A 24,722-nucleotide genomic window follows, 5' to 3' on the forward strand; every position below is an offset into this window, starting at 1 on the left:
AATGTACTTCTTAGCCCCTGTTCTGCCGCCCCTAGAAGCTATGAAATAGGTTCATGTGCAATGCATGCACACTGTTTTAGCATGAAACAAATAATCTTGGAGAGGGAAACCTTGCAACTTATCTGTAGATGAAACTCGCTGCTGTAGTTCGGTGTGTGTTTGACTGGTTGTACGACAAGAATTGATGTTTTACTCCAGACTGAAATAATTAATGGCCGTTTTCAACTACTAAAGACGCATAATACGCCAGGACCAGGGCGCTTATATAGAGGCTTTTATCTATGTGTGCGCCCAACACCAATAACAAGGCGTAAAACACATTATTTTTACATGTGTTTCACGCCTTGTTATTGGTGTTGTTACGCGGCTATTTAGGAAACCTTTCGCGGTGCTGGTGGCTTTTTTTAGTCCTCCATCCGCGGTGGAGCGAATTCAGAAGTACCTGCGATCAGAGTTATGGTAAAGTTAACCCGGCTTTGAAAACTAGAAACACTTCGTCATACACTACATCAGGGCAAAAATCGTCAAATCGCTTTATTCAATTCAATTCTTTGATGATAAATGAAAAATTACCTTCGGTCGGGAAACGTTATGGACGTAGCTGTAAAGCAGAAAAAATATCTCAGACGGAAACGGAAAGTATAAGCCGTTGCCTTGCTCAGATGGTCGTAGCATATTTTCTCTGTCGCTTTCTTCCTCGCTATCGCTTTGCTCCGGCTCAGAGTCGCTCAGGGCGACGTCACTGAAAGTATCGTCGCTTCCACTGTCAGAGTTATTCTCAAAGCTAATATCTTCGCACATTGGTTCTTGCATGAATAAAAATTCCTGTTGACTTGTGGCATATACGTCGGTGGGTTCAAATGTGTCAGAAACCAGCTGGATATTTTGTGTCGTCGTCCTTGTCGCGAGCTGTTTCATACGATGTCCTCTTGAGGTTAAATGGACAGAATACCTATCCCACGACTCAAAATTAACTGCACAGATGTCACAATGATATCGACATGTTCTTTTTTTCATTTTTGCGTTCAAATTAAATCAAGAATTTTTATTTACCAAATTAAATATCCCTTTGTTTTGTTAAATTCCCCGCGACGTGCTTGCCTGGCAAAAAATTTTCCCGCTTCGCATTTAGCGATTTTGATTGGTTGATTTACGTAGGTACTTGTACCTGATTGGTCGAGCCAGTAAAGGACAACAACGCATGGATGCTTTTGCTAAAACATATTTTAAAGCAGAGTTTTTTAAGGCCAAATTTCGCGCCATATTTAATTTGAAAAATGACAACCAATGAATTAAGAGCATTGGGAGCTTCACGCAGGTAAATATAATATTAAATTGACGCGTTTCATCATTATTTCGAATATCTGGTCTTATAATTTCCGAAACACTGTAGGCGAAACAATTTGTTGAACGATGTTGACATTGCCCTCAACGGCAGCACGAGAAACGCACAAAGTCAAGGAGAGGACCGTATGGCCGTGGGAACTTTCCTGCTAATATATTTGACGGTAAACAATATTACATTTTAATATTTAGTATTTTTCTGAAATTGTCTGTACATAGACATAATAGTACTGAATAAACTTTGACATTTTTTTGCCAGATGATTCTGAAACGCAAGACCCGAATTTAATGAGAGAGCCGGACACGGAGACGATGATACTAAAGGAATTGAGAGAGCTGAAAGAAATGGTCAAAGACGTGCAGAAACGGCAGGCAACAATGGAGAAGGCAATAAAAATCTGGGCTCCAAGTTTGACAAGCAAGAATTTGACTTGGCCAAATCAAGCCATGCAGTCAGTATTTATTTATAAACAACCATGCATTTTTTGCGTTATATTTGGCACATAAGACTTTATTCTTTTTTTATAATCTACTTACTAAAACTATTATAACAGACAAATGTAACGAAAATATTGGCAAAGGCATACATTCAACTTGGACGGTTTCCCAAGACCAATGAAAGCAAGACTGTAAGTGTGTACATACACACATACATACATATGCATAACAACACTAAATATTTTCAGAAATACACTACATTTTGTTTTATGCAATATTATGATATGATTTTGAATTAAGGAACAACTACGGATTGAGTTCGAGAACTCACCATACGGGCTAAAAATTGAAGAGCTAATGAGCAAGGTTGACAAATTTGAGGGGAAAAAGTTCACATATTGGAGAAGTGAAGAGAGGAGAAGGGTAAAATTTTATCAATCCAAAATGCCTCTTGATTAAATAAGTGTTTAAATAATAAATTTAGTAAATTAAATGTCTCTCCACCTCAGATACTTGGAATTGGGAACTGGTCAGCCATGGAAAAAGCTTCAATCAAGGAGCTCTCTTCAAAGATTTGTGGGCTGCTAGGTGTGAAGTTCAATGCTACTCTAGAGAGTACAGTGCATCATCACACTGCTCTTGTGGTAAGATTATCACACATAATTTGTACTTCTTGCTTGTTGCAAGATCAAATAAATTCCATTCTATATAAAAAGATTATATATGATTAAACAATTACTTTATGGTTTGCATGTTTGGATGGCCTGATCCAATAAAAAAAACTATTAGTTATCTATTTACTAGTATCTAACTACCAGTGCTATAGGATTATGCAATTGGGGAAATAGGTTTGTAAAATTAGCATGTAATGGTGACCTTTTTGGCAAAATTTACCATACCATGCAGTGGAGCAAGGTTTTTTGAATTTGACTTTAGAAACTAGGCTTGATGTATGTAGATTAGATTAAATGTACTCAAAAACAACAGCAAAAGAACAGTTTTCTCAACGTTAACTCACCATTATCCTTCCTTTTTTCCAGAAAGTATATGTGGCTGAAACCGGTAGGGATGATTGTGTGAAGGATGATAAGTTTTGGATTAATTTCCAAACATGGAAGGAAAGAAGATATGGTGCAAGAGGGCCTTCTGCATCCGAGTGGGAGGAAATCCTACATGAAGAATGAAGAGGATAAAAACAATTTAAAAAATTTAAAAAATGATGTTTAAGAGTTTCAGAGTTGTAGTTAAAGTCTATGTTGAATTTGAAAAATATCAGTTATTTAGAAATATTAGTAATAATAATAGTAGCAATCAATAGTTGTCAATAAATTTTTCGTTTGCTGCTTAGACGAAGAACATTTTTCATTACCATATTTTAACAATCACTTGCGGCCATCAGTGACAGTGCGCCATTTGGTCGTCAGAAAAGGATAATTTACAATCCACTATGAGTCTTTGAGAATATTATAAAGTCGGATGTGATAGAATATTATAAAGTGGTAATAAGTCTTGATCGCTACCGCCGTCATCAATATCTCCTTGTAAAGGCTTTGAATTTCAGACTGGCATAGTGTGGTATACTTGTTTGACGAGGATTCTAATTTCCAACCACGAGGACCTTTTCAAGAGTTTCCAACGATGACATGATTCACATGATCTAAAGTCAATGACCAAGCGACTGATATGAATACATTCTGTTGGATGTTTTAGAATGCGAACGTAAATAGTTTCCAAGTACTCTTAGTTTAAAATAAAACTAAATCTGCCATACAAAGGCGCGTTGAAGTGATTCAAAACAAACTGTCAAATATGATCGAATCAGTACAGTCTCGTCGCGGGTCGCTAACGCCCGCCAAATGCCTGACACATTACACAAGGTCAAGGCGGAAGTCAATAAATATTCAACATTGACAACAATGCTTATAAAGGTTGTTCGAACAGTTGAGAACAACTTGTTGTTTCGTCAATGTTGTTCCCGCTTGTTCGAACATTATTGTTGACGCTTGATGAATAAACAGCGCTGAACAACATTGTTCTGACAGCATTTGTCAAGCATGTTTCATCAACCCTGTTGCAGTTTGTTCCATCATGTTGTTGAACCATTGTTCGTTGATCAAGCGTGAACAAGTTGTTTGAACAATGTTGATAACGATTGTCGGTTGAACAACGTTGTTCAACATTGATAACAGTGTTGTTCAGGCATTGTTCGATAAACAACACCGAACAACCTGATCAATTTTTGGCTGTTGTTAATTCAACATAACTTATAAACGAACTAAAGAATTACAATCAAATAATCCATGTGTAGTTGAGTAATGTCTAACTTGAAGTTTGATATATTGCATGAAGTTTGAGCGAGTAATTTCCGAGATATTCGCGTTTAAAGACACGGTAACGTTTTGAAATGTGTCAAAAATCAGCAAAAAATTGCTTGTTAAACGCAACAATCCGGTATCTACAGGGGCAATTTCCTGACTCATGAGTAAACGCGGCGATTGGCCATGGCCTCCACGCTCCCCTGACCTGACGGTGTGTGATTTCTTCCTCTGGGGCTATTTAAAGCAGCAGACTAACAACCTCATGACCAACAACCTCTGGGAGAAAACTTGGGAGAACTTCGCGAGGCGATTCTTCGGTCATGTCGCAATTTGGACGCCCACATGATTCAAAGGTCTTTTGATGGCATGCTGACACGGGCAAGAAAGTGCGTTGCTGCTGGTGGGCATGAATTTGCAGATGAATAAGAACAAGTAAAAAACGATTTAAAAAAAAAATAAAAAATAAGTTACAAGACACCATGTTACGAACCGGTATTGTTGAAACAAGTTTAATAGGCCATTTTTTCCTGATTTTTGACAAGTTTCAAAACGTTGCTGCGACTTTAAACGCGAATATCTCAGACACTACTCGTTCAAACTTCATATGTAATATATCAAACTTTAAGTTAGACATTACTCCACCTAATATGGATTATTTGATTGCAATTCTTCAGTTCGCTTACAAGTTATGTTGAATTAAAAATAGGTACTTTTTTTGGGAAACCCTGTATTTCCCTCCTCCACTTGACGATCTTCCGTGACTACATTCTGTGGGATCCATACTGACATCTATAGCTACCATACAGACACTATTGCTACCATACAGACACTATTGCTACCATACAGACACTATAGCTACCATACAGACACTATTGCTACCATACAGACACTATATAGCTACCATACAGACAAATTGCTACCATACAGACACTATATAGCCACAATACAGACACTATAGCTACCATACAGACAATATTGCTGCCATACAGACGCTATATAGCCACAATACAGACACTATAGCTACCATACAGACAATATTGCTAACATACAGACACTATATAGCTACCATACAGACACTATAGCTACCATAAAGACATTATACCTACCAATGCAGGCGGCAAAAATATTATATTTCTTCATGTCGATTGAATGACACTTGAAAATATCAAGTAATTTTATTATTTCTATGCAGAAATGCCTTTCCTTTTCAGTCAATTGTAATGCACTGGGCAAATGAATCCTAGCGCATGACATGCATGATAACTCGGTTTTGTCGACTGAGGCACCTCATGACTTTGAAATCAATCCTTGTTGAAATTTTAAGGCCTGGGGCCGGTTGTATGAAAGCTGGATAGCGCTATCCACCGGATAGTGATTTTTTCAACCCTTCTAAAAATGCTTGAAAAGCGATAAAATTTCGTTTTCCGAGCCAGCAATTATTAAAGAGGATACTCGATTTAGGAATACTAAGATTTAATCAAAGTTATAGCAAACAACGGGCGATTTTGAAGCAATTGAAAAAACCACTATCCGGTGGATAGCGCTATTCGGCTTTCATACAACCGGCCCCTGATAAATAAAACTGTATTGAAACTGGGAGCCAGGGCATGGTTCAGGCATTGCTTTGAACTCTACTTCTGCCAAGTTTCCTAGGATTTGTGACCATCATTTTTGCAACGCCGCCTGCATGAGGTGCGTTCACGTTGCACTAAAAAATTTTATTGAAGTTTTTCTTACAAGCTTTTCAAACATGATTTATCAGGAGAGGTCTTCACGATTGTTTAAAATGTCCTATAGTTTAATAAACTAGAAGAGTAGAGGGAGCAACTTACCATTCACATTCGGGAATCGGAGATTTCGGTCGGAAAAGCAAATGGAAATTTCCATCGGAATGTTCAGAAATTTTCGATGGAAATTCCTTGTACTATTTGCTTCTCCGACCGCGTGATTTCCGATTCCACAAGGTGAATGATCAGCACACCTGCTATGGTAACATTTTGGTGTTCATTGACAACAAAAAATGAATTTCTAAAGAAATGAATGTAGTGCCTTGCTCACTGTTATTCTACGTGACATCCAGTGATATATCACAGCTCAGAATGTCTTATTTAACATGTAAACGGAAGGCCCAGTTCACATTATAATCACAATATTACACGACATCGTGATTAAGAGTTAGAACCACGTCTTAAAACGGTGTTTTCTTGTCCATCATTGCGAACAGTGAAAGAATTACAGCGCATACTCAACGAAAAGCTTGATGTTAAACGAAGTTTGTTTGGCTCGTTAGTTTTCTGCAGCCAATCAAACTTCTAGTAACACCAGGCTTTCCACGTTTGATGTCACCATGGAAAAGGTCTTTAATTTTCCCTCCAAAATCCTCTGCTACCGAAGCATATAATGTCCTTGTTTTTATTTCTTGGATTTCTTCCACCGCAGTAATGTGAGTTAGTTAGCAGCAGATCCCCCGCCTGATCCTCCACCCGCACCTCCAGCACCTGGTTGTTCTTGACCCGACAGCAGAAGAAAGATCACCAGAGGAACTATATACATCCACTGTAATAACATCAATTTTTGAATCAATAAGATGGTAAATTAAAATTAATACTAAGGTTTGTTTAAATTATTACTGGGTGTAAAAAAGGAAGAGTACAGTATAATGTGACGTGATTCTGGCGTCGATTACTAAACATAATAATAAATTCTTAAGACAATTTCCAAAAGAACAGCATTTATACAGAAATTGTCGTGGATGAATGTTAAAACAGTATGAAGAAGCGATGAAGACAAGAGCTAGTTTGCTGTTTCCGATATATATTTCTATAAGGATATTAGTTAAATATTACAGCGCAAATCTTTTAAGAATCAATCTGATCTCTTTTAAAAATATAGTTTGATCAGTATTTTAGTGGAAGATACGTATTAGAGATCTTAAACCCGTGGGATGGTAAGGTGGAGACGGCTAAAAAACAAACTCCTTGATATAAGAAAGTAAGAAAATAGCTATCATTCTACTAATAATCACTTCTATGAGTTAGATATCGCTGATTTCCTAGAAATACTTATGTTACCAAATGTATAAAATTATATAGAAAAGTAGCTGCTACTCACATATTTCGCAAAGAAAGACCTGTTGTCTTTTCCTTTCCCTCTTTCTTTCTCACGTCTCTCATCCTCCAACTTCTTGATATAAGTTTGAGTTTCTGGACTAAATTTGAAAACAAAGATAAATTTAGACCAACTCGTTCAGATTGACCGATTTAGTTGTAATAATTATTTAGACTGGTATATTAGTGTGTATGTTCGCCATCCACGATTAAGCGTTTCTTAATGGTTATAGTACATCCCCTACACAAATACACTCCCTACAGGCCATCAATGAGTGACGACGATGTGAAAATATATGACGCAGTAAACCAGAACATCTCATATGCTCTGACCTCAAATTTTTTGTCATACTGGATTAAATTGAAATTTTAGGAGGGGGAAAAATAATAAATACGTACACTGGTCCTGGTGTAATATGTGACAATAGCACCGTTGTATTAAACTGATCTCTGTCAGGTAAATCAATCTAACATAAAAAATAATGGTATTAATAAATAATAGCAAACCATCTTAATGCATACGGCGTACTGTATACTGAATTACGAAAAGTATTCCCCTAGATACGTATTCCTCTAAATACGTTATTAGAAGAGTAAAAATCGGATTTACACGACATGTGCTGTGTATTCACGTTTCACTATACAAGCTAATTTTAGGCTTGAGGCGCTGCGTCAAGACAGCTATATGTATATAGTATACACCCGACCATTGTCTATTACAAATCCTACATTCTGATTGGCTACTCAACCATCGTCTATTCGTGATAGTGCACGTTTGGGAAAAATTCGCTCGCACGACCGTATAAAATTGAATTAATTAAATTATTTTTCGGTGCAATTTTGCGGTGTATCGATATTTCCTCGAAATTAATATATCTAGGTACAGGGTGTATACTAAAACAATTAGACAACTCGCCTTCGTTGCCTATGAGCGGATAGTCAACTCAGGCTTCGCCTTCGTTGACTATTCGCTCATAGACAACTCGGACTCGTTGTCTAATTGTTATATAGTGCGCCAATTCCTTTTGTGTTAGTACCTTTTTATATAAACTGTGATCTTTAATTATCACTGATAGCGGTAACAAACCAGATATATATAGAGAGACTGGGCAACCGTAAAAAGACTTATATGTATACTCCTATATGTATACCCAGGTTTTTACAATCTAAGGAAATTCCTTATATGCATACATATGGAATGTATATGTTTACTGTACCTCTTCATCGTTAATTCCACTACAGTCAGCAGTCGTTGTTGACAAGCTGACGGCAAAAATTTGACCTGAAACATTTAAAATATAACAGTTGGAATAATTATCATATCGGTTTTCGATTGTAGACTCATAAGTTTTGTAAACGTAAAAAATAAAAGTTTCTACGATTCTCACAGAATAAATATGAAAATTGATCGCAATATTCACAAACCTGTATGGTCAACATTTAATTTAATTATATCCGAGAAATTCGACTTCAGCAATGAACACTAAAAATAGTCAAACGAGAATATAAGAGACGGTAAAGTGGTTTGGAAGACAAACTTTAAAGACTGCATGGTTTATAATATATAAACGCCTACATATATGCCTCCGACGTAAATACTTCTACTTGGTGGAACCTTAAACGTTCATCTTCAGAAGTACCCAAGATATGTTGACGAGTTAGACAAAGGAACTGACGCGGACGACATAAATATTGGAGCGACGGTAGAAGAGACTGGGGTACTCAAGAAACAAGTTAAACAGGTTCTTAGTGAGGGATGTTTCGTGTCGCATAAATGACATTATAATGTGGTAGAGATAGAGGACGACAACGAGAGAGATGGGGAGCCAACTTATGCCAAAAAATTTCCGGAGTAGACCTACAGAGACAAAACTGTTGGGGTTAGAATGGGACAGGAAAAATGGCACATTGTCCATATCGTTACCAAACATAAAGTTGAGATGAACAAACGCACAATTCTTCAAACAATGGTGGGAATGTACGATCCTTTGGGTTTAGCCAGTGTATCCACTAATAGCGAAAGTGATCACCCGTGATATCTGCGATCGCAAGCATGGATGGGATGCTGACTTGCCCAAGGATTTAAGAAATCAGAGGTAGCAGTGGTTATAGATGGATTACCAACCTATTTGACCTTTCAAGAAGTTTCCATCGAGACAGAATTGTAACTAAGGAGGTCCAAATTCATCGATTTGCCGATGCGAGCATTCTGAGATTTAAGCCCCGTTTACACTACACTCGATTTATCGGCACGGCACAGCTAAAATGAGTACCCGTGCCCATTTCATCCTTTGTTTTGGTAGCCTGAACACTATTAAAATTGAGCACGGGTACCTATTTTAGCCGTGCCGTGCCAATAAATTGAGTGTAGTGTAAACGGGGCTGTATAGTGCATGCTGCAGTTTATGTCCCAACGGTTTCTGAATGTCAAAATCAACACTAGCAAAACGAGATTCATTCACTCAAAGGTTAAAATTGGTGAGCTGTCATATCGTCTGTAACCTCATTGACAATGGTAGAAAGGTTTATTAGTCAGGTAAGTGTTTTTTGCGTGGAGCGATTCAACCGTTGCGGTTTGCCTGCAAACGGACAGGGTAGCTGCAGGTAATTTCCTATCGAATCGGGTGAAAAAGATCAACGACAGGCACAAATCGAGTGGAAATGCGTCCCCACTGTCCAAAACCCAGCAGAAATCTAAGTCAGAAAGTCGAACGATGAGAGATAAGAAAGTTACCATAATTCCAAAAGAATTCGATTTCATCCATCACTTGTTGCAAAAATTCGATCTGTCTAAAGCAGTGTAAATTTTGGCATGGGTCAAAAGATTGATCGACAATTTGTGCGTGAAAAAAAGTTCAATTTCTTTATATAGACTTACGCAGTGATGTTAAAAACTCGAAGAAAACTTTGAAGTAGAATTGAAATGTTGAAGAGTTTAGACCTGGAAGATAAGCTGCAGTCGATACATTCAGCATGTGTAAGAGTAAGAGTAAGAGTAAGAGGAAATTAAGTGATTGAACTGAATGTATCCTTGAATTAAAATGAAGGGGTGACATTAATAGTATGATTAGTTAGTTGTTAATAATTTTAATTATATATGATTAAAAATAGGGGGCGCGTGTCGTGATGACGTGTAGATGTAGCATGGCGAGAAACTTGTAATAAGTCATAGCGATAAAATAAACTCTAACATTTGTGAAAACAAAAATACACCCCCTTCAATAGGTGAGGGTAAATCGGTTTTGATTTTTGGCACTTCACTCGATGTAGGTAAATTCTAAAGGTTTAAAGGGTCTTAATTTCGAGTGGAATTATACACACTTCAAATTTAAGCCAGGAACAGTCGATGGACGTATACACACAAGTGGCAAGACAGTGGCAAGAGCATTGCACCGGCATCGCAAAAGCGTATAGGTTCGATTCCTGCCGGAGGACCGATACTATAGTTGACTCATTTTTCCATCAACTGTTCATGGCTTGAATTTGAAGTGTGTACATCATTCCACACGAAATTAAGACTCTTAATGCAATCTTTAAAACATTATTAAACTTACAGCTTTGATAAAAGTTGATATATACAATTTATTTCCAGATTCTTCAGTTTCTAATGGTTCCACTGCAATTCGGATGTGATAAAAATTGCCTTGATATGAAGCATCCTGGAAAACATTAGAAAAGTTTGTATTATCACTGGGTGTAAAAAACGAAGAGTATAATGTGATGTGATACTGGCGTCGATTAGTAAAACACAATAATAAATTCTTAAGCCTTTTTCGTCTAAAAAGTCTAACTTTAAAATGACATGCTGTATATTTAAAGGCACTAAAGCAATCTTTAGCACATTACACAATCTTAAACTCATGCAAAGCTTTGATAAAAGTTGATAGATACAATTTATTTCCCGATTCTTCAGTTTTTAAGGGTATGTTCCACAGAGAGATTTTATGTAAATAAAGTGTGAACATGATTTCAAATTTTTCGCTAAAAATGGCCAAAGGTTTTTCACTATATATTTTTCTTCAACATAAAACAGTGTTTGACCATCTTTCGTAAATGAATCACCAGGTATAGCGGACAAACCATTTGGGTTTTCTTATCTTAAGATATTCCCCGATATTCCCAGCGTGATAAGATGATTGTGTAAACTAATGTGCAGATTGATGACAAGGTTAAATTAATATAAATGTTCGAACCTTGATTGAATTTTTAAACTCCTCTGATGATAAGATGTTATAGTCATTGTAAGATCCGGAGATCCCCTTCAGGCTTTTGATTATAATTTCTCCTCTAAAAGAAAAAATTGATGCGAATATTTAGAGAATACATTACAGAATGTAGTGACAAGAATTATAAGGAAATAATTAAACCACACGATGGCCGTTTTCACGCAAGAGACGCATAATGCGTCTGATAGCGTCTGATATTTTTTTATGTAGTGTAAAGACGGGACAACTAATGAGACGAATACGTCGATGGAAACACGCGCGAATAGATTATATTAAAATTTCTGGTTTATTTTATCACTGTCTCATTTTCCAGAATTATTCGTCTATGTGCCGTCTTTACACGGGCAGAGGCATTATCCGTCTAGACGAACTATCGTTGGTTATGCGTCTCTGAGACGAAAAACTGAACATTAATCGTCTGGACGTATTATGCGTCTGTTTGTCCGTCTTTATACTGAAGACGAATAACCAGAGAAGATGCATTATGCGTCTCTAGTGTGAAAACGGCAATGTTTGATTACGGTTTATTTGTGTTCGACTTCATCTTGAAAGTGATGGTTCAAATGATATGGATATTTTTCAGTAATAAAGGATGCACAATCCATCCCTAATTATATCGTGTCGAGTGACAAGACCCAGCTGGTCTTTACGACTGTCGTAGTTACAGTAACTACAGTCCGTTCCACTTCTAGAAGTCCTCGCTGTTATTGACAGGCTATTTACGCTTTGAACTTTTTTAAAATCGTTCCGGATAGTCGGTACTAGGACTGTGTGAGAACGACCTCTACAACCCCACAATATGTTTTACTATCTTTTACTATCTACCACTACATCTTTTGTATTTTATAAATTTATGCAGTCAGGTCAAGAGTTTTTCAAGCATGTCTGAAGTAAGTGATCGAAAAAAAAGCGAAAAACATATAAACAGTTTTAGCTTTTGTTTGTTTCACATTGCGCTACTGTATGTAACAGGTGATCTGATGTTGAAACGTTGATTAGAGTCATATCCCACTCAATTCACATGCAAATTACTCAGCAAAAATGTTAAGAATATATACCTTTCCTGAAAGTTCAACTTGGGACCTGCAATAAAGAAAAGAAATATATAGATTGTGGCGGCCGATGCTTGTTCACCGTAATGCGCCATGAATGTTTAAAAATAAATCTTGACGATACACTTGTTTGACTTCGCTTTATTAAGTTCTCGTAAGATTCTTGGCACTTTAATTATTTTGCTTAACTTACTTCACTTTACTTAAGTTCCCTTACGAGTATGTTACAGAGTCTGTCTTAAGATTATTGGTTGTCTCTTTTATATGCTTTACAGTAGGCGTTATGAATATATTAGGCACTCAACACGATAATTTGCATTAATGCACACGCAGTTACACTCCCCCCACAGAAATCCTTTGATTTCTTCTAAGTTAGTCATTGGCTACCAAAAGCACAAGTTTATGAATTGGTCTCTTTAACATTGAAGGGACTCTAAGCCTTTTTCCTTTATCATCCAAGCTTGTATCACCAACAACAAGTTCAACACTTCTGACCAAACCAGTTTCATCAGGATAAGTAGTGATAATCTTTCCGAGCTTCCAATTATTACGAATCTCACTTTCATCTGTCAGTAGGACTATGTCTCCAATCTTAAGATTTCTGCGAGGCTTGTTCCACTTTGTTCTTTTTTGTAATGAATGAAGAAACTCCTTTCTCCATCTTGCCCAAAATTCGTTCATAAAATGCTGAATTCTTCTCCATCTCTTCTTTGAATATAATTCTTTGTTCTGGAAAACTCCTGGCGGTGGTAAAACAACTTGCGTCTTCATAGTCAGTAGGTGGTTCGGCGTAAGGGGAGAAAGGGAATCAGGATCGTTCAAAGTGTTGACAGTTAAAGGTCTGGAGTTCACAACACATTCAACTTCACATATCAGTGTGCGAAAAGATTCATCATCTAAGCAAGTGCTGTTCCTTCGCATTAGGGCATTTAGGACATTCCTGACAGTTCTAATTTGGCGCTCCCAAACCCCACCAAAATGACTTGCCTTTGGAACATTCATTCTAAATTCGACCCAATCACAATTTGACTTCAACAGTTCAGCACCGATTTTCTTATCATCCATCACCTTTAACGCTTCTTGTAGTTCTCGTTGGGCACCAATAAAATTTGAGCCTCGGTCACTTCTTAGTTGACGAACGGGACCTCGTCTACATATGAAACGTCTTAATGCTTGAATAAATGAGTCTGTGTCCATCGTATTCGAGACTTCAAGGTGTACTGCTCGAGAAGCCATACATGTGAACAATGCGACGTATCTTTTCAGCTCTTTACGACGATCTTTAATATACCAAGGTCCACAATAGTCAACAGCGGCATATGTGAATGGTGCAGCTTGTTCAAATCTATCTGTTGGTAGGTCAGCCATCAATTGCTCTTGAGCAGCTCCTCTTAATTTTCGACATGTCACACATTTACTTATCATGTAGGCCACTGCAGATGATCCTCCAATGATCCAGATACCATTGCTTCGTATCTCATTCAACGTTAGACCACGTCCTTGATGAGCAACTCTTTCATGATAATAGCGAATTACCAATTCCGTCACGTGAGTTTTTCGAGGTAGAATGATTGGAAATTTGACGTTGTTGGGAATATCAGCATGCTTGATCCGACCTCCAACTCGCAAAACACCATGAGAATCACAAAATGGATTAAGACGATACAACTGACTTGTCTTTTTCACGGAATGTTTAGATGGCATCTCAAACCTTTCATCCCTTTCTTTCCTGATCGTCAACGTCTTGATATCTTCTTGAAAATGCATCATTTGAACTGACTTGTAGATTTCTATGTCCGCCTTGCGTAGGGTTTCAACTGTAAGCTTTGGTTGACAATTATCAGATATAGTTTCTTTGCTCGTTGATTGGCCTGACTTGGCTTTCTTCAACAGCTTTTCCCTGTAGGTAAGACAAACTGCGACGGCTGATCTTGCACGTTGCCAACTCGAGAAAACTTCAATTGCCTGTGCAAGGCACCACGTTCTATTGACATTTAGGGAGAAACAAGATTGTTTAACTTCAGGATCTTCTAATGAAATGTCTTCAACCGTTGTATGTTCAAGCCACTGATCCTCAGGTTGCCACAGAAACTTGGGTCCTGTAATCCATCTTGGGTTCTTCAATAATTGCGAGGCTGTCATTCCTCTGGATCCGTCATCTGCTGGGTTAGAACTTGACTCTACATATTTCCACTGTCCTTTAGTAGTCTTACTACGGATTTGTGAAATGCGATTAGCGACAAATACGTGGAATCTTTTGGAGTCATTACCAATGTAGCCAAGAGCTATTTGACTATCCGTCCAAAACGTTTCGCTTTGTATATCATATTCAAGCTCATTCTTCATCGTTTCGTTGACCTTTACAGAAACCAATGCAGCTGTTAATTCCAAACGAGGTATGGATATGCTCTTTAGTGGGCAGACTCTTGCCTTTCCCATAACTAGCGAACAATGAATTTTCCCTTCGGCGTTCTGAAGGCGAATATACGAACATTGACCATAACCAACGTTGCTTGCATCAGAAAAGTTGTGGAGTTCGGCAGACTTAACTTCTCCAAAATCAATCGGCTTAAAACATCTAGGAATTGATAATTCTTTAAGGCAGGACAGCTCGTTTCTCCACTTTATCCATTTTATCTTTAAATCTTCTGGAATATCGTCGTCCCAATCAATTTGATCACGACAGAGATCTTGAAGTATTCTTTTTCCAAGAAGAATTATCGGTGCCACGAATCCCAGTGGGTCGTAAACTGAACAGACAGTCGCCAAGATTCCTCTTCTTGTTAACGGACGATCTTGTAAAATAATTCTGAATTCAAAGTTGTCAGTTTCTATGCACCATTGCACGCCCAGTGTTCTTTCAATTGGTAATACAGCTAAGTCAAGATTCTTCACTGCATCCGCACGGTCTGACTCGGGAATTTGCTGAAGAATTTCTCTTTTGTTACTGATGAATTTGCACAGATTGAACCCACCTCGACTGCACATCTCTTTGGCTTGCTTCACCAGGTTAACTGCTTCGGACACGGAGGCGACTGACTTCAGCCCGTCATCGACGTAGAAGTTTCTTCTCAAGAATTCCGCTGCATCCTTTCCAATTTCTTGTTCATTGTCGTCAGCAGTTCGTTTAAGGGCATAGTTCGAGCATCCTGGAGACGAGGCTGCCCCAAACAGATGCACTGTCATCCGATACGTTTGAGGTTCTTGATTTGTGTCTGGGTTGTCTCCAGGCCACCAAAGAAAACGGAGGAAATCGCGATACTCTTTCGAGACCTTTACTTGATAAAACATAGCTTCTATATCAGTTGTGAAAGCAACACTTTCTTGGCGAAATCTTGTTAATACTCCAATCAGTTTATTCGTTAAATCTGGACCTTGGAGTAGATACTGGTTGAGCGATTCTCCTTTGTATTGAGAGGAACAGTCAAATACAACTCGTATCTTCTTAGGTTTCTTGGGATGGTAAACCCCGTGGTGTGGGATGTACCAACATTTTCCTGGTTCTGTTGTTTCTTCATTCGATGGAACTTGCTCTGCATATCCTTTCTTTATCATTTCTTTCATGAATGTGACGTAATCTTCTTTGTACGTAGTATCATTCTTGAATCTTGACTTCAATTGTTGTAGGCGAAACACAGCTAAATTTCGGTTGTTTGGTAATTTGATATCATCATTCTTGAACGGCAGTGGGATCTCATAATGTCCATCTTCTCTAAGGTGGATTCCATCAGAAACCTTTCGCAGGAAATTCTGGTCATCAATTGAGGAATACGTTGGCGAAATGTTAATATTCTCGTTGAAATCGAGTTCGAACATCTTGTTGATCGTTGATGGGTCGATAATTTCTTTTACACGATTTTCTGGAGCGAAAACAATGTTTAGTTGTTTCTCTGAGGCAATCTCCCTGGTCACAATGCGATTACATGACATTTGATAACTTTCAAAGTCTAAGTCGTTTTCATTCAACTTCGAAACAGGACCGATAAACCCCCAACCAAGAAGAGTTTTAATTGCATAAGGATCGTTCTCGTTTCCTGGTATGACTTCCTGTGGCTTGATCGCCTTTGGACAATTTGATCCAATCAGTAGACCAATGTCCACGTTTTCTTGATAACGTGGTAATTGTGTTGTTAGCCTTTCTAAATGCTGCCATCTTTCAGCCATTTCAGGTCGATTCGTATCTCGTCTCTTTTGATGGAATATCATCTCTACAGTAAACGGATTTCGGTAACTCGATTTGGGTGGTTTTTCCTAGGTCTTCTATGATAAGCCCAGCTATCTTCTTTGTTGCTATCATTTCCGTTCCATGCATTGTGTTTAAGTTTAGATGAACATCTATACCATTAAGTCCGAGTTTCTTTGAAGTATCACTTTTAATGAATGTCCCATTACTAGCAGGATCTAATAAAGCGTATACCATTATTTGATGATGGGGATCTTTCTTGTGATGCAACCAAACTGGTACAATCATTGAACTGATTCTGCTTTCGTTGTTATCTTGATTGGATTTCACAGCATTTCGTACGCTTACACAGTTGTTAATTGTAGAACCAGTGGATTTGGGGTCCTTATTGGGCAATTCTGAGGAAGTTTGCGTTGAGCACTCTTTCTTGTTGCCACTCTTCGTTGCATCATGTAACAATGTAGGATGTTTTAGTTGGCAAACATCACACTTCTTTCTAGTGAGACATCTTCTAGACACATGACCAACACGAAGGCATCCGAAACACAATTCTTTCTTCCGAATGAAATCCATTCTTTCACTTAACTTCATTTCTTGAAACTTCTGACAATTCTCCAAAACATGATTCTTTGCACACAAAGTACACTTGTGCACATCAGGTGGACTTCTTTCTTTGTCAGTAAGCGATAGGGGATTGACGATGGTTGAAAAATTACTGGACTGTTCATTCCTTTTCCATTTACGAATGTCTTGCTCTTTACCTTCGTTCTTCCTATCACCTCTCTTTTCTTCTTTAATGGCATAAGGAGAAAACACAGGATTTGTAGCAAAAGTTGCTTCGTCTTTCACAAATTCTACGAAATCGTGGAATTTGACTGCGTCTTTTTCAGTTAAGATTTCATTCGCTCGACGGCACCATCTTGCAATTGCGAAATTTGGTAATTTTGAGCAAATCTTCTTTATGACATCTTCGCTATTTAACACTTCCATGTGTTTAAGTGTCTTCATAGCTTCTTCCGCTTGTACAAGAAAATCTGAAAATTTCAATAGACCAACACCATCTCCTGAGTCCTTTATGGTAGCCCAATTCAATAACCTTTCTTTGTAGGCATAAGCAACGCGATATGGATGACCAAATCTTTCTTTCAGAACAGTTCGTGCTTTCGTGTAGGCTTCTGGAGAGTTCAATGTGACTAAGCCTTTGATAACTTCTCTTGCTTCCCCACTTGTGAACTGATTCAAATAATAAAGTCTTTGCTTCGGATCCTCGACTTTGCTTTCAATGAGGGATTCGAAGGAATTAATGAAATAAGGATAATCAAAATAATTACCAGAAAACATTGGTGGTTGTTGTTTAGGTAAGGAATTCAATACTTGTTGCTTAGCCAATTCAACTAATAAAGGTCCAACACTATCAGGTTGATCTGGTTTCACATCATTAGATTGTGATTCATAAACATTTGTTTCTTTCTCAGGAATGACTTGACGTTCTTCGCCCTTTAAGACTGGAGGAACAGTATATGTAGAAACGAATTCTTGAGCGTTTGCATTCAATTCGAACGTCGCTGGAACATGCCGAGGAATTGCTTCATCAGGCATGGCTGACTGAAGAATATTTTCATTAGGCATAGCTAGCCACGAGTAGTCAGAAACATCAGGAATATCTTCGTCGTCCGATGTAGCTTCATCACCAATCAAATCTTGCTTATGAGTATGCACTCTTGTTCCCAGTACCTCGAATCTACGCTGTTCTTGTGGGGGATGGTTTTTTGGGTTGTTATGCTTTTTCCTTGCCCACGATATTGATCGAAAGCTTGCATTTCATTAGTGCGAGATATGTCCCGTTTTTCACATTCTTCTTCAAATTTCTTAAGAGCTTCTTCTTCTGCTTTGGCTTTAGCGATTTCCTTTAATGTTTTTTGTTTTTTATATTCTGCTTCTTTATCAATAAAGTCCATTTCAACTAGCAATGAAGCTGCTTTCGCGGCGGCTTTTGCTCTTCTTGATCGAACTGATGATGTTGATTTTCCCGACAAACGCGATAACGTGCTTGACTGTGAACTTCTCTGTGTACTTCTCTCTTCTACGGCCTTTATTCTTTCGTTAACTCGTGTTCGAGATAGAAAATGTTCGCGATCACGTATATCTAGCCATCGGTACGCTTCGGTGATTTCTTGCAACGATTCTAGATTTGAATAGTAATTATCGTGTGCTTCGTTTAACCTTTCTCGCAATTTATCTAGTTCGTCTCGTTGTCTTTCTAGAATCGAAACATCGACTGTATCGAAAGGCTGATCGAGCAAACGATTTACGTAAGTGATTTTTCTTCGAAGGTTTGCTCCAGCCAACGTTCTTAGTACTCAATATGATAATTTGCATTAATGCACACGCAGTTACATAGATTTAGTTTGCAGTAGACAGCATGTAGTACTAACAGGACCCACTGAGCTATTTTTTTTTTTTTTGAAAGATCATTTGCAGTAACTTGAAATGAAAATGAAATACCTCTGGTACTGTGAGTCATAACAAGCTTAATCACCTCTTGAGGTTTTTGAACATATTAAAATATATAACTAATTGGACAATTCTTTGCCTATGCAGAAGCAAGCGGTCAGAGCATCCCAGGTTGATGATCATTTATAAACTGGTATACCTGTGCCACAACAATTTTTACTATTTCTTTATAAATTAACTAAATTGGATTCTGCTAATGGCCCATAACTATCTGTCATATACATTATATTATATCACACTACATGTGTTGACATGTATAAGATGAAACTGTTTAAAGTTATGATGAATGCAACTAATAGAAAGCTAGTCATTTTTTACCAGTTCCTACAGCATGTTCCACAACCAATGTTAAACCTTCTCTGCCAACATCACTCTAAACAAGGAAAATAAAATAAATCAACATTCTACATAAACATCAAATCTCTCTCATATGTGGATCATTCTTCACTGAACTAAATTTAAAACTGGGGATTATTTATCAAACACTGGTGCAAACAGTCCCAATTAGAATTAAATTGGAAAAATTATTTGATTGCAAGATATGCCTATATACGCGGTTTGAAAAATTTTGGCATGCAAATAAATTTGTTTTATGTATGAAAAGCCCTGAGAACTGATTTGCAAAAATTATGTAATTAACACATCTTCACCAGTGACACTAATTTGCCAACTTTCCATAGGTATGGTATATATTTTTTATTCTTTAACATTTAACCACCAAACATTTTACATCTTAAGAACACATGCAATAGCAGTAACCTAGATTTTTAACTTCGTTCACACTTGTTATATCATAGGTATTTCATCTATAGATTTTATTCATTAGAAATGCCATATCTAATATGTTTTGAAACAATGTTGGCATTCACTAATCGAACACAGTAATTTTAATTAATTGAGTTATATATACTTTGATCAACCTCCGGTGCAGGTAAGAAGTCCAATGATTTTGTTTTTGCTAATTAACAGGCATAAAGAAGTATACCCAGAGAATGCATTTTGTCATTTACTGACCATTTTCATTACTAATGATGGCAAAGTTAATTTCATAATAGTATTACTTTAAATGATGTAAATTATGCTACTGTATATGGAGTACCTTGGTGTATACATGATTTTTCATGCTATTTCAACCTTTCCAATATTGTTTGCAATGTTGAAGATTGTACAATTTCATGAACAATTCAAAGTTTGGTGGACAAAATGTAATGTGATAACAGCTCTTCAATAACAGCTTTTCGAAAGCTTGCAATTGGTGTGTCTGGTCCAGGCTGGTTTCATTCAATCATGCAAGTTTACCCTCATGATGTATTAATGTTATATCAATTTCTCTCCAGACAAAACTACTCTGAGATGAAATCACTCTGCTTAATAAAGATTGCTACTAGGGTGGATTCAGCTGCATAGAAATATATTTCTTAATTGCTATGTGTAATCTTGACTTAATTTTGGGGAGGGGGTTGACATTGGCCCACTAGTAACTTAATGACAGTAAAGTTTCAAGTCCAGGTTACCATAAGTGCAATTAACTACAAAACAAACAATATTGCAACAAGGACTGTGAATGAAAAAAATAAGGCATATTTCTTCATATTTTTCTAAAAATAGCAAACACAGAACCTCCATAAACTTGAGTTAGGGTAATGTGTAACATAACACACTCTACGAGTGATTAAACCTAGCATTTTGGAAGTTGACAAAATTGTAAAATTGTAATTCTTATTCTATACAAAACACATTTTCCTAATACTACCAGTCTGTCAGAACAGCCCAAAGTCGAAACATCCCCAGCTCATATTAAAATGTGGGGAGACATATTGTATAGCTCTCTAAAGCGCATTCGCAAAGACAAGAACAATCTTCAGTGACAATCTTCTATTCTTCATGACGGTTTTGAGGACTCTGAGAATTTCTTTATAGTCCAAACATCAATAAAATGCGAGTTAGGCATCGTACATATACTTGCAGCAGCATACGACTCCACTGGCACAGTGGCGTCCGTAGCATCATATGATCTGGAGTCTGCTTGGTGCGCCATTCGCAATGAATTTGCGAAGTACATACGGTCGGATATTTTAGATCAAAGTTTTAGTAATATGAAATCGTTTCCAAATACACCGTTTTACCTAAGAAATGTGGCCATAATTTCTATTGAAAATCTTAAAAACTAGGGTAACATCAATTTGCACAACTTACTGTTTTGCAGGAGACAAATGAACCAACAAAAACAAGGAAACAAAGGAAATTTCTTGCTAGAACAACCAAAGCAGAGTTGCCGTCCATTTTGAAATAATGCAATACTTCATCTAGTACAATGTAAACAAGGCTCACATAAACTGAGACTGGTACCGGTGGAATTTAGGAATGCGTGACACTCGTCTGGTTCCTTCGTGTGAACACGTACATGTAGAATCCGTGTATAGAAATAGAAAACAGAAACGGTGGATAAATAGGCGAAGCATCTTTGGTCTGCTAGCGCGATATATAATTGAGAGTGCTTATTCATCTTTATCATCTATTCAGATCTCCCCGGCGGATTTTTTTTTTAAAATGCAATCTCCTGCAAAAGAAATCCACAGGGCAGAACGTACATAGTTCCACAAGCCCCCCCCCCCCCCTTGGTGTTCGATTATCACTTCTATTTAGGTACATCTCTTCTCGTGATCTTCATCGGGCAATTAGCCCGAAATATCCTAAACGCCTGCCTGGTGCTAACCATTGAAGATCCTGCATTCATTACTTCTTGCATCTCACAAACAATCCAAGATTCTTTAAGTAAGCGTTTTCAAACGTTCCCACCAACGTGAATACGAAAATACGCACAACTGCCACAACACGAGTTTTACCTTGCAAAGAAAAAGGTTTATCAGTGAACTTTATGAACTACATGAAAGAAAATAACATACTCTTATAGCAGTATGAAACAGGCAATTCTCAGCATCCCTACCGTTAAAAAAATTTTCAAACATTTTTTAAACCTATATATGTTCTGCCTGCAAAAACTGACACAATTCACACTGGTACTTTTTGACATTGTCAAACCAGAACCAGAATTCTCACTTGATGGTGTAAAATAATTTTATGAAGAATACTGTTCATGAGAATGATCTCGTGACATCATTATTCCTTTGCTTTGAAATTTGAATAATATATAATAGCATTCGTGGGATATTTAGCCGGTAATTTTAAGCAATTAAATAAGAATGCTTTTGTTGTGCCTTTTAAGCGATACAATACGCCCCTGTTCTGTTGTCTTGCGTCACTGAATTTACTTTATTTAATTGTCACAGCACTGAGCAGATATTATATTTTAGCTCTTTTTTCTCTCTTATGATTATAGCAAATTTATATGTAATTGTATATTTGTAACGAACATTACCAGTAAAATTGGACTCGCAAAACTTTAATCGTGGTTCTGAGTTATGGTAATCTGGTCTTAGTGGCCGTGCAAACGGGGTTTAATTCAGGAGTGTGCTGTCTGTTGTAATGTATTCTAGGAGGTACGTGCACTAGTATGTGGTAAACTGATAACCGAATTCCTATACGTATTTAACTAAATTAACAGTGTTTATTTTAGTTTGTTGATTGTTCGAGCCGATTGTTTTTATTCAAATAATACTATTGCATGAGAATTTGGTTTATTCATCAAAGACCAGCCTATACATATACCTGGAGTAAGATTTTAAAGTCCAGCGCTAACTCTTTGCTAGTGTTGAAAATTGATATTTAAAAATTGAAAACGTTAATATTTGACTCATAGTTATTGTTTTGACCAATCGGGTAGACTGAGAACGGAAGCGGTGTGATTTTTGATGAGCTGTGATGTTTCAGGGGAAGCAGTGAGATTTTGAATATATGACGATTGGGGAAACGCTTTCAGAGGTTGTAGCTGCCGATTAGCGCGGTATACATAACGCGGTCTTGTATAAGTTCTCAAAGTTTCACCGAGAGAACCTGTTAATCCTGGCAAGAGAGGAAGACGGCAAGGATGTTACATACCGGCCAAATATACTAAAATATACGTTAGGGAAGACCATGCAAGCCAGTCCACAATCGAACAGGGTGCTGGGTCTAGTCGCCAACCGCGAAGACTGGACTGTTTGGAGGGACAGGAAATAATAATTTGTAATAATTTGTCCCTCCAAACAGTCCATAGATGCTTTGCAGTTCGTGACTAGACCCAGTACCCTGCTCGATTGGGAAAAGGCTAAATATATATTAATTATTATTTTTGGCATTTTTGGTTTAAAGGGTCTTAATTCCGAAATTAGGACCATTTAAACTCTTTGATTATACATTATTATATTAATTAACTAAAAAATGCTAAATATACACATACATTTAAAATTTTCTAGAGAAGAGACTTATGGAAGTTGATGGTGTTTGAGTTGTAAATTTAAATATTTCTATCCATAGTTGCAACTGTAAAATTGGTAATAAAAATCACCTCAACAGGGTGCTTATAGTTATTCAAACAGGCAACCAAAAACCCCCCAAACTATTGAAATCACCCATAACAATGTAATAGTTATAGTTTGAAAGCTACTTTAAATTCCCAAAGGCCTTAATTCGTTATTCAGGGCATTAATGAGTCGTTTTACGCATCTTTGCGTTCAGGTTTGTGCTAGGCAGCTGAAAATTTTCAGGGACACTCATTCAAATTTTAACAATAGGTGAATTCAATAGCGTCCGCTTTTTTGAGACACCCTGTCATATTCTTATTTGAAATTGATTTTAGAATTGGTGCCTACCTAATTTTTAGCCAAGTTAGAGCCCTGAGGAAGTGAGATGAAACCTGTTTAAATCTAACCCGGTTCACACAACACTCAATTTATTGGCACAACACGGCTAGAATGGGTACACGTGCGAATTTCATCCGTGCTTGGCTTTTGTAAAAGTGCATTACATGGTAGCATGGTAAAACTGAGCACAGGTACCAATTTTAGCCGTGCTGTGCCAATAAATTGAGGGTAGTGTAAACGTGCTTCTATATTTCTATCTAGGTCTGTTTTAAACAAAATCATCCGTATTCGCAACATCAAGATCGCTCTAATGGTGCAATCGTTCGTTACAACGTGCGCTGTAATCTTCATGATGTTTCAAACGTCAACCTTGGAAGATTACGCGCGCTGGGAGATAGAGGTGAAGGACATGCGTGAACGTTGCCACGGTTGCTGTGTCATGAAAAATGATAGCATGCTTGCGATAACAAGCGAGCCAAGTCTTTCAGAGAAGCTTCATAAATTTTCTCGAGCTTTAAGGACATATGATGTACCAAAAGAACTACTTCAAATTCTTCACGATGCGGAACGTCAAATCGAGAAATTTGAAAGGGAAATGAAATATAAGGAAGAAAACACTGATCGCGTGAATCAACTTCAACAAAATTTCATTGAGGAAGATATATACGCTGACCAGGAACTCTTGCCAAAAACAAAACCAACGTGGAAGCCAAAACTTAAACTGAAATCTGAAAGCAATGTTGAAAAGTCAATTTTACGAAGTCAGGCTGAAAGCCAAACACGAAAGCAATGAAAATA

General features: G+C 37.4%; 2 protein-coding genes and 2 long non-coding RNA genes across 4 annotated transcripts; 1 reads left to right on the forward strand and 3 right to left on the reverse strand.

The window, feature by feature from the left end:
- Positions 1-1,782: 1,782 nt before the first annotated feature.
- On the reverse strand, positions 1,783-3,346 carry LOC114526166. Its single transcript, XR_003687314.1, has 3 exons — positions 3,152-3,346; positions 2,801-2,951; positions 1,783-2,486 (listed from the first exon to the last, which is right to left on the reverse strand). It is a non-coding gene; the product is annotated as an uncharacterized LOC114526166 (long non-coding RNA).
- A 2,784-nt stretch (positions 3,347-6,130) lies between these two features.
- On the reverse strand, positions 6,131-7,695 carry LOC114526164. The gene is made up of 3 exons (XR_003687313.1): positions 7,607-7,695; positions 7,212-7,308; positions 6,131-6,656 (listed from the first exon to the last, which is right to left on the reverse strand). It is a non-coding gene; the product is annotated as an uncharacterized LOC114526164 (long non-coding RNA).
- A 720-nt stretch (positions 7,696-8,415) lies between these two features.
- LOC114526101 (ER membrane protein complex subunit 10-like) lies at positions 8,416-21,466 on the reverse strand. The gene is made up of 7 exons (XM_028547602.1): positions 21,379-21,466; positions 19,501-19,555; positions 12,492-12,516; positions 11,401-11,494; positions 10,762-10,866; positions 8,633-8,690; positions 8,416-8,489 (listed from the first exon to the last, which is right to left on the reverse strand). The coding sequence occupies exons 1-7, from the start codon at positions 21,463-21,465 to the stop codon at positions 8,416-8,418; spliced, it is 498 nt and encodes a 165-aa protein (XP_028403403.1). The 5' UTR covers position 21,466.
- Positions 21,467-22,490: 1,024 nt separating this feature from the next.
- Positions 22,491-24,721, forward strand: LOC114526150. Its single transcript, XM_028547667.1, has 2 exons — positions 22,491-22,682; positions 24,186-24,721. Exons 1-2 carry the CDS (start codon positions 22,669-22,671, stop codon positions 24,715-24,717), a joined length of 546 nt encoding a protein of 181 aa, XP_028403468.1. The 5' UTR covers positions 22,491-22,668; the 3' UTR covers positions 24,718-24,721.
- The last annotated feature ends 1 nt before the right edge of the window (position 24,722 follows it).

The sequence above is a fragment of the Dendronephthya gigantea genome, unplaced genomic scaffold (assembly GCF_004324835.1).
Source record: "Dendronephthya gigantea isolate DGI-Jeju-01 unplaced genomic scaffold, DenGig_1.0 000037F, whole genome shotgun sequence".
Taxonomy (NCBI): Eukaryota; Metazoa; Cnidaria; class Anthozoa; order Malacalcyonacea; family Nephtheidae; genus Dendronephthya; species Dendronephthya gigantea.

Coding starts and splice junctions, on each gene's coding strand:
- LOC114526101 (XM_028547602.1), bottom strand. CDS start 21,465: ATGGACGGCAACTCTGCTTTGGTTGTTCTAGCAAGAAATTTCCTTTGT. Junction 10,867..11,400: donor AGTTTAAAAATTCAATCAAG/GTTCGAACATTT, acceptor AATGTTTTCCAG/GATGCTTCATATCAAGGCAA. Junction 8,691..10,761: donor TATCAACTTTTATCAAAGCT/GTAAGTTTAATA, acceptor GACTATTTTTAG/TGTTCATTGCTGAAGTCGAA.